This window comes from Myotis brandtii, unplaced genomic scaffold, assembly GCF_000412655.1.
Source record: "Myotis brandtii unplaced genomic scaffold, ASM41265v1 scaffold152, whole genome shotgun sequence".
Classification (NCBI taxonomy): domain Eukaryota; kingdom Metazoa; phylum Chordata; class Mammalia; order Chiroptera; family Vespertilionidae; genus Myotis; species Myotis brandtii.
The window spans coordinates 1,863,731-1,876,941 of NW_005355502.1; the positions used below are offsets into that span (position 1 = coordinate 1,863,731).

At 41.5% G+C, this 13,211-nt stretch overlaps 1 protein-coding gene across 1 annotated transcript in view; it reads left to right on the plus strand.

The window, feature by feature from the left end:
• Positions 1 to 3,227: 3,227 nt before the first annotated feature.
• Positions 3,228 to 13,211, plus strand: part of LOC102242513 (ATP-binding cassette sub-family A member 3) — a gene marked incomplete at its 3' end in the record, with an annotated part of 250,551 nt that continues 240,567 nt past the window's right edge. The window contains exons 1-3 of the mRNA XM_014535858.1: positions 3,228 to 3,302; positions 3,602 to 3,854; positions 7,470 to 7,597. Coding sequence (XP_014391344.1) covers positions 3,243 to 3,302; positions 3,602 to 3,854; positions 7,470 to 7,597 — 441 coding nt within the window. The remainder of the gene's footprint in view (positions 3,303 to 3,601; positions 3,855 to 7,469; positions 7,598 to 13,211) is intronic.

A 13,211-nucleotide genomic window follows, 5' to 3' on the forward strand; every position in this document is an offset into this window, starting at 1 on the left:
TGGGGCAGTGATGGCGAACCTTTTGAGCTCGGCATGTCAGCATTTTGGAAAACCCTAACTTAACTCTGGTGCCGTGTCACATATAGAAATTTTTTTATATTTGCAACCATAGTAAAACAAAGACTTATATTTTTGATATTTATTTTATATATTTAAATGCCATTTAACAAAGAAAAATCAACCAAAAAAATGAGTTCGCGTGTCATAGGCTCGCCATCACTGGTATATATCTTTGTTTTTCTTCCAGTACCATCCTATTTCAATTACTTTAGCTTTTTAATATATTTTGAAATCAGGAAGTGTGATGCCTTCAGCTTTCCCCCCTCCTTGCCCTCAAGATTGCTTTTGCTATTAAGTCTCTATGTCAGTGGTTCTTAACCTTCTGGCCCTTTAAATACAGTTCCTCATGTTGTGACTCAACCATAAAATTATTTTCGTTGCTACTTCATAACTGTAATGTTGCTACTGTAAGAATCATAATGTAAATATCTGATATGCAGGATGGTCTTAGGCGACCCCTGTGAAAGGGTCGTTCGACCGCCACAGGGGTTGCGACCCACAGGTTGAGAACCGCTGCTCTATGTGTACTTCAGGGTTGTTTTCTATATTGGCTTTAAAATCGTTTGAATTTTGATAGGGATTGTATTTCATTTGTAGATCCCTTTATTTTTTTTAATTTACTAGTAAAGGCAGTGTTTATTAAAATAGATTTCATTTTCAAAATGTAGTAGAATCAGCTGTTAAGCGCGTATACATTTTTTGGGGACACCTTGTATTTTCTGGGTAGAATGACAAGAAGAGTGAAAGTGAGGTGGAAATCACTTTTTAACTTGCTCTAATCTTACATATATTTATGGTATTTCTCAAAATATTTTCCAAATCTATTAGATCCTAACATGTGAGGTTCATGATACCACACTTAGAAACAAATGTTAAAAACCAATTGGAGAAAAACATCCTAATATGCCTCCACTTTAGCATTCCGCCCTTCCTTCCTCCAAGAGTGAAAAAAGAAGAGCCCTTCGGACATTTCTTAATTATAACAGGAGGCTTGGTGAGGCAGGCACCGAACCTCAGAGCCTTCTGGAAAATAGAACAGAAATAGCCTTCCTCCCCTTAACGTTTGTATTCACTTATTATCATTAGGATTGAAGAGTGTCCTGAGGAAAAAAGACTAGAACCATTGCACTATTGGAATTCAGACATAAATGTGATGAGTGGGTGGCCCTAGTGAAAGACTACAAATAGGAGCCATAGGGCTTCCGAGGGAACATTAGAGCCAAAGCATAAAGTCAACATGTTTCAATCTTCTATTTACACTTAGAAACATCAGAGTTGGTGCCAAGAATTGGTGAAACTTCTCTTAGACTTTTCATTTATACGGAGGGCATAAAAACACCTGGACTCAGAGGGCTTGGGAAAGGGGTTTTCCCTGAAGAGAACTGTGCTATGCAACCTTTGGGTTCCCCAGGTTTGGAAGGGTGGGGGGACACTTGCCACTCATCTCAAGCTAGTGATCAGGATTTCAACAGGACTGCAGAGAACACACGCGCTGGTGTCTGACTCTCACTTTAAACTTAATGAGTGAATGAATACAGCAAAAAGTAAATGGCGGTATGGGGCAGCCTATACTCTCAGGTTTGGTCAATGGGAAAAATGGGTGAGTGTTTCCCAAGGGCAGGGCTACATAACCAAGAATGAATGTGGGGTCAGCTTTGGTTCTGTCCAGTGAGACTTCCTGGAGGGACAAACAGGCCCTAGTGGAGAGAAGCTACAGATAGCACCAGGGATCCGTGGTGTTCCAGACTGATGACCTTCCACTCTGTGGCTTAATCCCTTGTTTCTCCTGCTCCCTTCTCCTCCTTTCCCTCCATTTGTAGATCCCTTTAGATAATATGGACAGTTTAACAGTTACAAATCTTCCAATACATTAACACAGGACATCTTTCCACTTACTGGTGTCAGCTCTAATTTCTGTCATCAGTTTTATAGTTTTCAATGTACAAAATTTTTACCTCTTTGGTTAAGTTTATTTCTAAATATTTTTTTTTGTTTTTGATGCTAGTGGAAATGGGATTGTTTTCTTAATTCCATTTTCAGTTATGTTATTAGTCTCTAGAAACTCAACTTATTTTTCTATGTTGATTTTGTGTCCTATAACTTTGCTGAATTCATTTAATTAGTTCTTTTAGTTTTATTAGTTCTAATACTGTGTTTTTTTGTGGAGCCTTTAGGGTTTTCTGTATATATGATTATGCCACCTGGGAACAGAGACAATTTTAGTTATTTATTTGGATGTATTTGATAATCTTGCATATTGTTCTTATCAGGACTGCTAGTATTATGTTCAATAGAAGTGACAAGAGTGGGCATCCTTGCCTTGCTTTAGATCTACCAGGAAAAAGCTCTCAGTTTTTCACTTTTGAGTATGATGTCAGCTGTGAGCTTCTCATATATGACCTTTATTTTGCTGAGTAATTATTTTTATATATATAATTTGTTGAATGTTTTTATTCTGAAAGAGTGAATTTTGTCAAATGCTTTTTTGCATCTATTGAGATGATTTTAAACCTTCATTCTGTTATGTGTTATATTACATTTAATGATTTTCATATGCTGAACCATCCTTGCATCCCAGAGATAAATTTCATTTGATCATGATGTGTGATTTTAATGTACTGTTGACTTCAATTTGAATACATTAAGGATTTTTCATCTGTGTTTATCAGAGATATTGGCCCATTGTTTCTTTTTCTTGTAGGGTCCTTATCTGGATTTGGCATCAAGATAATGGTGGCCTCCTAAAATGAGTTTGGAAGTGTTCTTTACTCTATAATTGTTTTGGAAAACTTTGAAGAGGATTGGTATTAACTCTTATTTAGATGTTTGGTAGAATTCACCTGTGGATCTACCTGGTCCTAGAAACTAGAATAGGAAACATCAGGTTCTGGAGAAATAGAACCACTTCTTACTGTTATTTCTTTATTTTCTTGTGTTTTAAACATATTGGAATTTCATTAGATATTAAGTAAATTAATAGATAGAAAAATATAAACAATATAATTTTCTTTATCTCAAATACATAATTATTCTTGTACCAATCTTTAAGTCTTAATAAGGAGAAAATTAGGAGAAAGGAGTAATGCTGTTATTTGCTTGATCTTCACATCATTAGGTAACTTAACATTAAAAAAAAACCTTTTCTCCATAATTGGAGTTGAATATACACTCTTTGTAGAAGAATGGATTTCTTGACATTCAATCAATTTGCCGTGCTTCTCTGGAAAAATTTTACCATAAAGGTATGTAAAAGCATTCAAGGAAAATATCTATAAATGCCTGCCTGTTGCAATTCAGGATATGTGTGTTTTAAAAATCAATTTAATAGCTGTAGGTAGCTCTTCCAAACCTATAAAACTATATTAATCAATAGTATAGTCTGATCTATAAGAAGGTTGGTAGTGGAGAGGGGAGGGGGTGGTACAAGAAAGTCCAGGAAAGACTAGTATTTTCTAGTGTTAAATTAGAAGAATATAATAGAACTATTTATTGGCATTTAATGTGTACTCTTAATTAACACTATCTTTTGTTCCTCTTCTAGAGAAGGCATTACATTAATTTATTATTTGAAGTCCTAACGGCAGTGGTGTTTCCAATGTTGCTTTTGCTATTCCGTTCATTTGCTACTATACAAGTTGCTGGACCTCAATATTTTAAACCTCTACGCATCAGTGGTTTGCCTTCTTTCCTCCAAAATCCTCAAGAGTGGGAATTGATTTACGTGCCTTCTAATATTAATGTGGTAAAAGAGATCATTGAGAACATGAAGAGGAATTTAAACATCAGTATAAAAGGTTAGAAATAAAGGTTTTCTGTAAAACTTATCCTTAATTTGTTATAGAACTAAAACAATCCTATATAAGAAAGAGGTAATATGCAAATTGACCGTCACACCCTCGCACAAGATGGCTGCCCCCGTGTGGTCAAAGATGGCCACCACAAGATGGCCAGCAGGGGAGGGCAGTTAGGGGTGATGAGGCCAGCAGGGGAGGGCAGTTACGGGCAACCAGGCTGGCAGGGGAGAGCAGTTGGGGGGGACCAGGCCTGCAGCCAGGCCTGCAGTGGAGTGCAGTTAGGGGGGACCCAGGCATGCAGGGGAGGGCAGTTGGGGGCAACCAGGCCTGCAGGGGAGCAGTTAGATGTCGATCAGGCTGGCAGGGGAGTGGTTAGGGGGTGATCAGGCCAGCAGGCAGAAGTGGTTAGGAGGGGCAGGGCAGGCAGGCGAGTAGTTGGGGGTCCACAGTCCTGGATTGTGAGAGGGATGTCCTAGATTGGAGAGAGTGCAGGCTGGGCTGAGGAACACCTTCCCCCCCTGTACAAATTTCATGCACCGGGCCTCTAGTGTAAGAAGTAATAAAGTTGGAGGAATTACACTTTAAAATTACAATTTTAAGACTTATAATATAATTGTAGTGATAAAGACACTGTGCTATTGGAGGAATAGACACATAGAACAAAGAACCCAGTGATAGACCTATACAAATAGTCCAGAATATTTTTTATAATGGTGCAAAAGAATTCAGTGGAAGGATAATTTTTCAACAAATGTGCTGAACAATTGGACATCAATAGACAAAAAAATAAAAATTGCATCAAAATGAATCAGATCTAAAAGTAAAATGATACAAAATTTGGAGAGAAAATATTTGTAACTTAGAGTTAGTTGAAAAATTATCAAATATGACACCAAATGTATCATCCATGAAAGAAAAAAAATGGATTAATTATGCTTCTGGTATATATGGTTGATCTTGGAGTTAAAATATATATACTTAATTGTCACACTTTACCTAGTTTACCACTTGTCATAATGTCAAATGATTACCAATATATATAGATCCCTTTATGTATTTCTCTTTATGTTGTAGTTTTCAAATCTACATAAGTTGAAAATCTTACCAGGAAGTGTTATAATTCACACACATATTTTAAAGAACATAAGAAAACTGTTTCTCACATATTTACCATGGCTGTGGCTCTTCCTTCATCCTCGAAGTTCCAAGTTTTCTTTTGATATCATTTTCCTTCTTTCTGAAGAAATTCCTTAAATAATTTCTTAGAGCAGGTCTATTAGTAACAAATTCTCTTTGTTTTCCTTCATGTGAGGATGTATGTATTTCAACTTCATGGTCTTGAGGTTATTTTCATTTGTTATAAAATTCTGGATTGACAATTATCCCTTTCAGCATTAAAAAAAATATTTGCCACTTTCTTCTGATCTCCTTGGTCTCAGGGAAAAAATATCTGTGATACTTTGAATCCTTGTTTTCCTATAGATAATGTGTCATTTCTCTCTGGGTGCTTTTAAGACATTTTCTTTCTTTGTCTGTCAAAAGTTAGATTATGATGTGTCTGAGCATGGATTTCGTTTGGTTTATTCTGTATAGAGTTCACTGAGCCTTTTGAATCTGTAAGTTTGTCTCTTTCAACAAATCTGGAGAATTTGGGGCATTATTTCTCAAAATTGTTTTTCAATAAGGCCTTCTTTCTCTTCTAAGACTATGAAGACATAAATGCTAGACATTTTATATTTCCCAAAAGAGGCTCTATTCAATTTCTTTTCAAAATTTTTTCTCTCTTGTTTCAATTAGGTAATTTCTGCTGATCTGTCTTCACTGACTGCTTTCTCTGGTATTTCAGTACAGCTATTGATCCATAAATAGTGTTTTTTTTTTAAAGCACAGTTTTAAGTGATCTCCATCTTCTGATTTACCTAAAGAAAAAGAGAAAAAAAAACCAATAGCTTTTTTGAGATATAATGCACATACCATACATTCACTCATTTAAATTCAGTGGCTTTTAGCATATTTCCAGAGTTGTGCAACCATTACCACAATCAGTTTTAGTGCATTTTTTTGTCAAAAATAAGCCTCATAACCTTCAGTCAGGACACCACAATTTCCTATCTTCAGCGGGATTAGGAAAACATCTACTTTTTTTTCCAAATACATTTGCCTATTATAAACCTTTTATGTAAATTGTTTATATACACCCTTTCCATATTGATTTTATATAAATGCAATATGTAAATTTTTGTGATTGGCTTCTTTCACTTCATATAATGTTTTCAGAGTTTATCCTTGTTATAGCATGTATCATTACTTCATTCCTTTTTGTTGTTAAATATCACATTGTATGAATATACTGTATTCAGTCAGTATATCCTTCATCAGTGGATGGGCATTTGGGTTGTTTACACCTTTGGGTTATTATAAATTGTACTTCTGTGACTACACATCTGTTAGTTTAATGTAGACATATGTTTTCATTTCTTTTGGGTATACACCTAGGAGTAGAATGAGTACCTTATGTGGTAACTCTGTGTTTAACTTTTTGAGGGACTGACAGGCTTAATTTAAAGTTGTACCATTTTACATTCTGGTCAGCAGTGTATGGAGGAACCATATTTCAACATCCTCACCAGCACTTGTTGTCCTCTATCTTTTTTATTGTAGCCATCTCAATGGATGTGAAGTGGTATCTCATTGTGATTGTGATTTGCATTTTCCTGATGAATAATGACTTACCTATATACAGGGGTGGGCAAAACTAGGTTTACAGTTGTGAGTACATGAAACACAGAGTTTATTCTTATATTATTACTAGAGGCCTGGTGCATGAAAATTCATGCACTGGAGTGGGGGTCCCTCAGCCTGGCCTTCCCCCTCTCACAGTCCGGGAGCCCTCAGGGGCGGGAGGCGACCCGGTGATCAGGGGAAGGCGATGCCCCCATCACACCTCTGCTGCTGCCACTGCCGGCAGCGCAAGCCTCAGCTGGCCATGGTTACCTGAGCCTCGGGCGGCCCTGGGCGGCTGGGCAACCACCATCTGAGGCTTCCCTGCACCTCGGGATGGTCCTAGGCTGTTGGGCAGTTGCCATCCAAGGCTTGCTTGCACCTTGAGCCAGCCCTGGGCGGCTGGGGGGCTGAGGGGCCTGGGGGACTCCAGGGGCAGGTGCACGGCAAGGCCGGGCCTGTCTGAGGGTGGGCCCAACCTTGCCGTGCACCTGCCACCCTGGCGGGGCTCAGGGGACTGGGTGCTGCCATCTTGTGGCTGTGGGCACCGTCATCTTTGAGAGTGGGGCAGTCAATTAGCATATTCCCTCTTTATTAGATAGTATTTATTAATTATTGTATTATTTCCCTTATGAACAAGTCTAAACCTACTTTTGCCTACTGTATATGCTTTATAATGATTATTATTTAAAATTGTAGTAGAATTTTATAAAATACCTAAAATTGTTTTGAACCCCCAAATTCCATTAAGTAGTTATGATAGCAATATTTGAGAAACAGTGTTTTTAAACTTATAATATTTAGACAAAATTTTGTCCATGTAAACTAGTATCTCCCCCCTCATGAGGAATTATCAGACATTTTTATTTAAGTGAACACTTTTCCTTTCTACAGTTAAAGGCTTTTATTCAGAAAGTGAGTTTGAGAAGTATGTGAAGTATGACTATAAATCTCAAAAAGTGCTGGCTGCCATTGTTTTTGACAATGACTTTGAAAACATCAATGACTCTCTGCCACTTCAGGTGAGAAATTTTTATTTAAAATTTTCTAATAATTGCCCTTCTAGTTCCTAAAATTTTAATGAATTTGACAAAATTAACTCTATTTTATAAATGAAGAAACCAATTTTTCCAAGAGGAAACTGCTAGTGTACAATAGAACAAGAATATGAATCCAGGTCTTGTGCCTTAGATTTATGGGAAACTTTGACTACTCAAACAATGCTTCTAGTTCTATGAAGCATAATGGTGTAATAAATAAAGCAGATGCATCTTCACTAATAGACAACCAGTCATGAGAAAAAAATCCTCTTTCTTTGAGCGAAACAGAATTTGAGTCCTTTCATAAATCTCTAGGGAAAACTCGAAGGCTTTGCCACACTGATTTAGAATTAGGACATCTATAGACATTGAGAATCTGATTATAGCATAGCCACTGGGAAGGAGAGAGAAAGAGTGCTTTGAAATTGTTATCTCCTAAGAAGATCCTATAGAGATTATATTGGTGGTGGTGATGGAAATAAATGGTCAATCTGCAATATATAAACACTAGAAGCCTGTTGCATGAAGATTCGCGCAATAGGCCTTCCTTTCCCTGGCTGCCGGCACTGGTTTTCCTCCGGCACCTGGGACCCAGGCCTTTGGTCTGGCCGCAGCGGAGAAGCCAAGCCTCTTCAGTCTTCAGTTCTTCAGTCTTTAGTCTTCAGTCTTCACTCCGGCCGGAGCCCTCAGTCTTTGTTCTGCACCTCTGTATGCAAATTAACCGCCATCTTGTTGGGTTAATTTGCATACTCATCTGATTGGCTGGTGGGTGTAGTGGAGTGACACCAATTTGCATGTTTCTCTTTTATTAGTGTAGATGGAACCAAATTCTGTGTTTAAAATACAGATGCTTGTCAGTTGAAGGCAAGATTAATAAAACCACTACTAGAATAGTTCATGTTATTTCTGTGTGTCCCATCCTTACATGATTATTCTTCTGTTCCAACTTATTTCCATTTATGGAATCAAAATTATCCATATGCTTATATGGGTTTAGGCTCAACAATATACATTGGCTTAAAGCATATTCGGTGCAATTTCAAGTTTTATTTTTATCACTGATTGACTGTGCTATGTCCCGAAATATTTGAACTCGATTCCTGACACCAAAATTTCTCAAATTTTTTGCTCAGGTGCTTGGCCTTCTCCCCCAGTTTTATTTAGATACTAGTGGCCTGGTGCATGAAATTCGTGCACATTATAAGGGGATTAATTAGATTTTAATATTGCTATTTGCCCTTTCTCTATAATATTATATTTAGATTTTTAAAATCTATAATAGAAGTATCAGAGATGAAAGAAAATTAGTAAAATGTATATAAAAATCTTCCTCCTGTCAGAGTCTGGGGTGCACCATGGGACCCAGAGTCAAGTCCCCACCCACCCACGTGTACCTCAAAATCGCGCGACCCCAGACCCAGTCAGCTCCCCCTCATTGGGCTAGATCCAGACCTGGCCGGTCCCACTCTTGTCAAGCCCCACCAGGTGGGGGGCACAGCCTCAGGTCGCCTGGTCTGGCGCCAGGGTGGGGGGTGTGACCTGAGGTCCCCCAGCCCGGGCTGGGGCAGGGGGGACGGCTTGAGATCCCCTGTCAAGCCGTGCTGGGGGGGGAGTGGCCTGCCGTCCCCCAGCCTGGCTCTGGGGCAAGGGGTGCGGCCTGAGGGTCCCCTGTCAAGCCCCACTGGGTGAGGGGTGTGGCCTGAGGTCCCCCAGCCCAGAACCAGGGTGGGGGGCACACCTTGAGGTCCCTAGTTAAGTCCCGCTGGGTGGGGGGCACAGCCTCAGTTCCCCTGGCCCGGTGACAGGGCGGGGGCATGGCCTGAGGTCCCCTGGACTGGCACCAGGGCAGGAGGCACAGCCTGAGTTCCTCCAGCCTGGCGCTGGGACAGGGAGCAACCTGAGGTCCCCTGGCCCAGCACCAGGGCAGGGGGTGCACCTAGAGGTCCCCTGTCAAGCCATGCCTGGTGGGGGGCGCAGCAACAGGTCCCCTGGCCTGGTGCCCGGGTGAGGGGCATGGCCTCAGGTCCTCTGGCCCGGTGCCAGGGTGGAGGGCGTGGCCTGAGGTCCCCCGGCCCAGCACCAGGATGGGGGGCAAACCTTGAGGTCCTCTGTTAAGCCCCGCCTTGTTGAGAGACACGGCCTCAGGTCCCCTGGCCCGGTGCCTGTGGGGGGCATGGCCTGAGGTCCCCTGTCAAGCCCTGCTGGGTGGGAGGCATGGCCTGAGGTCCCCCCTTAAGCCATGCCGGGTGGGAGGCGCAGCCTCAGGTCCCCTGTCAAGCCCCACAGGGGGCAGGAGGCGCAGCCTCAGGTCCCTGCTGGGAACTCGGCCTCAGCTGTGGGTGCAGCCATCTTTGTGGTTGAGTGATGATCAATTTGCATATTCCCTCTTTATTATATAGGACTAGAGGCCTGGTGCACAAAAATTTGTGTACTGGGGGGGGGGTGTCCCTCAGCCCAGCCTGTGCCCTCTCGCAGTCAGCCCCCCCTCATTGGGCTAATACATTGTCACATATATATGTAAATAAATGCTCCATGGGCCCGGCCACTCCCCTCAGCTCTGGGCAGCCCACTGTGTTCCATGATAGCATGGTCTGCCCTCACATGCTGCTCTCCCTAAATGAGTAGGAAGAGAGCAGTTGGCCCATAGACAACTACACAGAAAGATAGGGCTCACGGCTGGCGAGTGCAGTGGCGGTGGCAGGAGTCTCTCCTGCCTCTGTGGCAGCACTAAGGAGCAGCGAGCCAAGTGGTAAGGAGCAGCGAGCAGGCAGGCGGTAAGGAGCGAGGGGTCCCAGATTGCGAGAGGGATTTCCAACTGTTGGCTTAGGCCCGGGCCTAAGCCAGCAGGTGGACATCCCCTGAGGGGTCCCAGATTGCAAGAGGGTGCAGACTGGGCTGAGGGAATTTTGTGCACCGGGCCTCTAGTACATTAATGAAATGAATTATCAAAGCACAGTGTTGGAGCACTGTGTTGTAGGTCCTTGCTTTTCATCACTTTGAATGTTTCTTGCCACTCCCATCTGGCCTGCAAAGTTTCTATTGGAAAATCAATAGTCATATTGGGCACTCCCTTGTAGGTAAGTAATTGCTTTACTCTTGCTGCTTTTAAGATTCTCTCTTTGTATTTAAATTTCTGCATTTTAATTATGATGTGTCTTGGTGTGAGCCTCTGTGGGTTCCTCTTTTTTGGAACTGTCTGTGCTTCCTGGACTTGTAACTCTTTCTGGACTATTGCTTTCACCTGGTAAGGCAGCGGTTCTCAACCTGTGGGTCTCGACCTTTGGTGGTCGATTGACCCTTTCACATGGGTCTCCTAAGACCATCCTGCATATCAGATATTTACATTATGATTCATAACAGTAGCAACATTACAGTTATGAAGTAGCAATGAAAATAATTTTATGGTTGGGTCACAACATGAGGAACTGTATTTAAAGGACCAGAAGGTTGAGAACCACTGAGGTAGGGGAAGTTTTCTGTCATTATTTCTTCAAATAGGTTTTCAATATCTTGCTATCTCTCTTCTCCTTCTGGCATCCCCATAATGTGAATATTGGTATGCTTGATACCAATTGATATGCTTGAAATTGTCCCAGAGGCTCCTGACATTATCTTCATATTTTTGGATTCTTTTTTCATTCTGCTCTTCTGATTGGGTATTTTTTTCCTCATATTTCAAATTGTTGATTTAATTCTCAGAATCCTCCACTCTACTATTAAATCCCTGTAAATCATTTTTTATTTCAGTTAGTGTATGTTTAATTTCTGACTGGTCCTTCTTCATGTCTTTGAAATTCTCCCCAAGATCCTTGCAAGTCTCACTAAGTCCCTTGAAGCTCTCATTAATTCCCTTGAAGCTCTCGTTAAGATCCTTGAGCATCCTTTTAACCACTGTTTTGAACTCTGTATCTAATAGTTTGCTTGCTTCCATTTCATTTAGTTCTTTTTCTGGAGATTTCACCTGTTCTTTCATTTGTGACACTTTTTTTGTCTGTATTTTGGCTGCTTTCCTGTGTTTGTTTCTATGTATTAGGTAGAGCTGTTATGACTCCTGGAATTGGTAGAGTGGCCTTGTGTAGTAGATGTCCTGTATGGCCTAGTGCAGTGATGGTGAACTTATGACACACGTGTCAGAGGTGACACACAAACTCATTTTTTTGGTTGATTTTTCTTTGTTAAATGGCATTTAAATATATAAAACAAATATCAAAAATATAAATCTTTGTTTTAGTATGGTTGCAAATATCAAAAAATTTCTATATGTGACACGGCACCAGAGTTAAGTTAGGGTTTTTCAAAATGCTGACACACCCAGCTCAAAAGGTTCGCCATCACTGGCCTAGTGGCTCAGCCTCCCCAGTCACCTGAGTGGGCACTCTAAGTGAAAACCTTTGTGAGGTATTGTGCACAGTCTTGTTGTAGTTGAGACTTGATTGCTGTTGGTGTCACTGGGAGTAATTGACCTCTGGGTCAATTGGCTGTGAGGACCAGCTGCGTCTATAGTGAAGCACTGCTAAGAAGACACCCCTAAGGAGCAGGACTTGCTTCAGTGGGGCTTTGGTGCTCACTGAGTCTGCTTCTTGAGTGTGTCCCTTGTGGATGTGTAGAGATGTAATCTGGTTTGGTCTGAAGGTGTCCACCAGGTGCACTGGCTCTTGGGCCTCCCAGGAGGTGCAAAGTCAGTCACTACCTAGAGCAGTGGTTCTCAACCTTCTGGCTCTTTAAATACAGTTCCTCATGTTGTGACCCAACCATAAAATTATTTTTGTTGCTACTTCATAACTGTAATGTTGCTACTGTTATGAATCGTAATGTAAATATCTGATATGCAGGATGGTCTTAGGCGACCCCTGTGAAAGGGTCGTTCGACCGCCAAAGGGGTCGCAACCCACAGGTTGAAAACCGCTGACCTAGAGCCATCTGGCAGGAGCTACAGAGCCCCTTGCAGATGGTTACTACTTGTATTGGGCTTGGAAGTGTCCAGGCCAGGCCAAGCTGTGAAGCAAGGCAGGCTGCTGCTGGTGCCGGGTCTGGGCCCACTTATTGATAGGTATGGGGCACACTGATGCCAACTACTACTTGATTGAGAGATTTTAGAAAAGTCTGAAGACTGAGCCAGGACAGGCCATTCATATGGAAAAGTCTCTGCAAACAGTGGGTGGGGCTGCAAATTGGATGGGGCAGGGTCTCAGGGAATCACCAGGGTGGATGGAGCAGTGTGGATCAGGCTGATGGAGACTTAGATATGGCTGCCAGACAGCTCTGCGACAGGGAGGTCCCAGCATTAGAACAATGACCCCGCAAGTACCCCTATTTGGGAGAAAGCCGTCTCCAAGTTCTTGCCCTGATACCAGACAATCCAGTTTCTCCCCAAGTGTCCCAGGTTCCTTTTAAGCCATAGCCCCAGGGCTGGAGCTCAGAGGGAGCAAGTCTGACTAAGACAGTGATGGCGAACCTTTTGAGCTCGACATGTCAAAATTTTGAAAAACCCTCACTTAACTCTGGTGCCGTGTCACATATAGAAATTTTTTGATATTTGAAACCATAGTACAACAAAGACTTATATTTTTGATATTTATTTTATATATTTAAATGC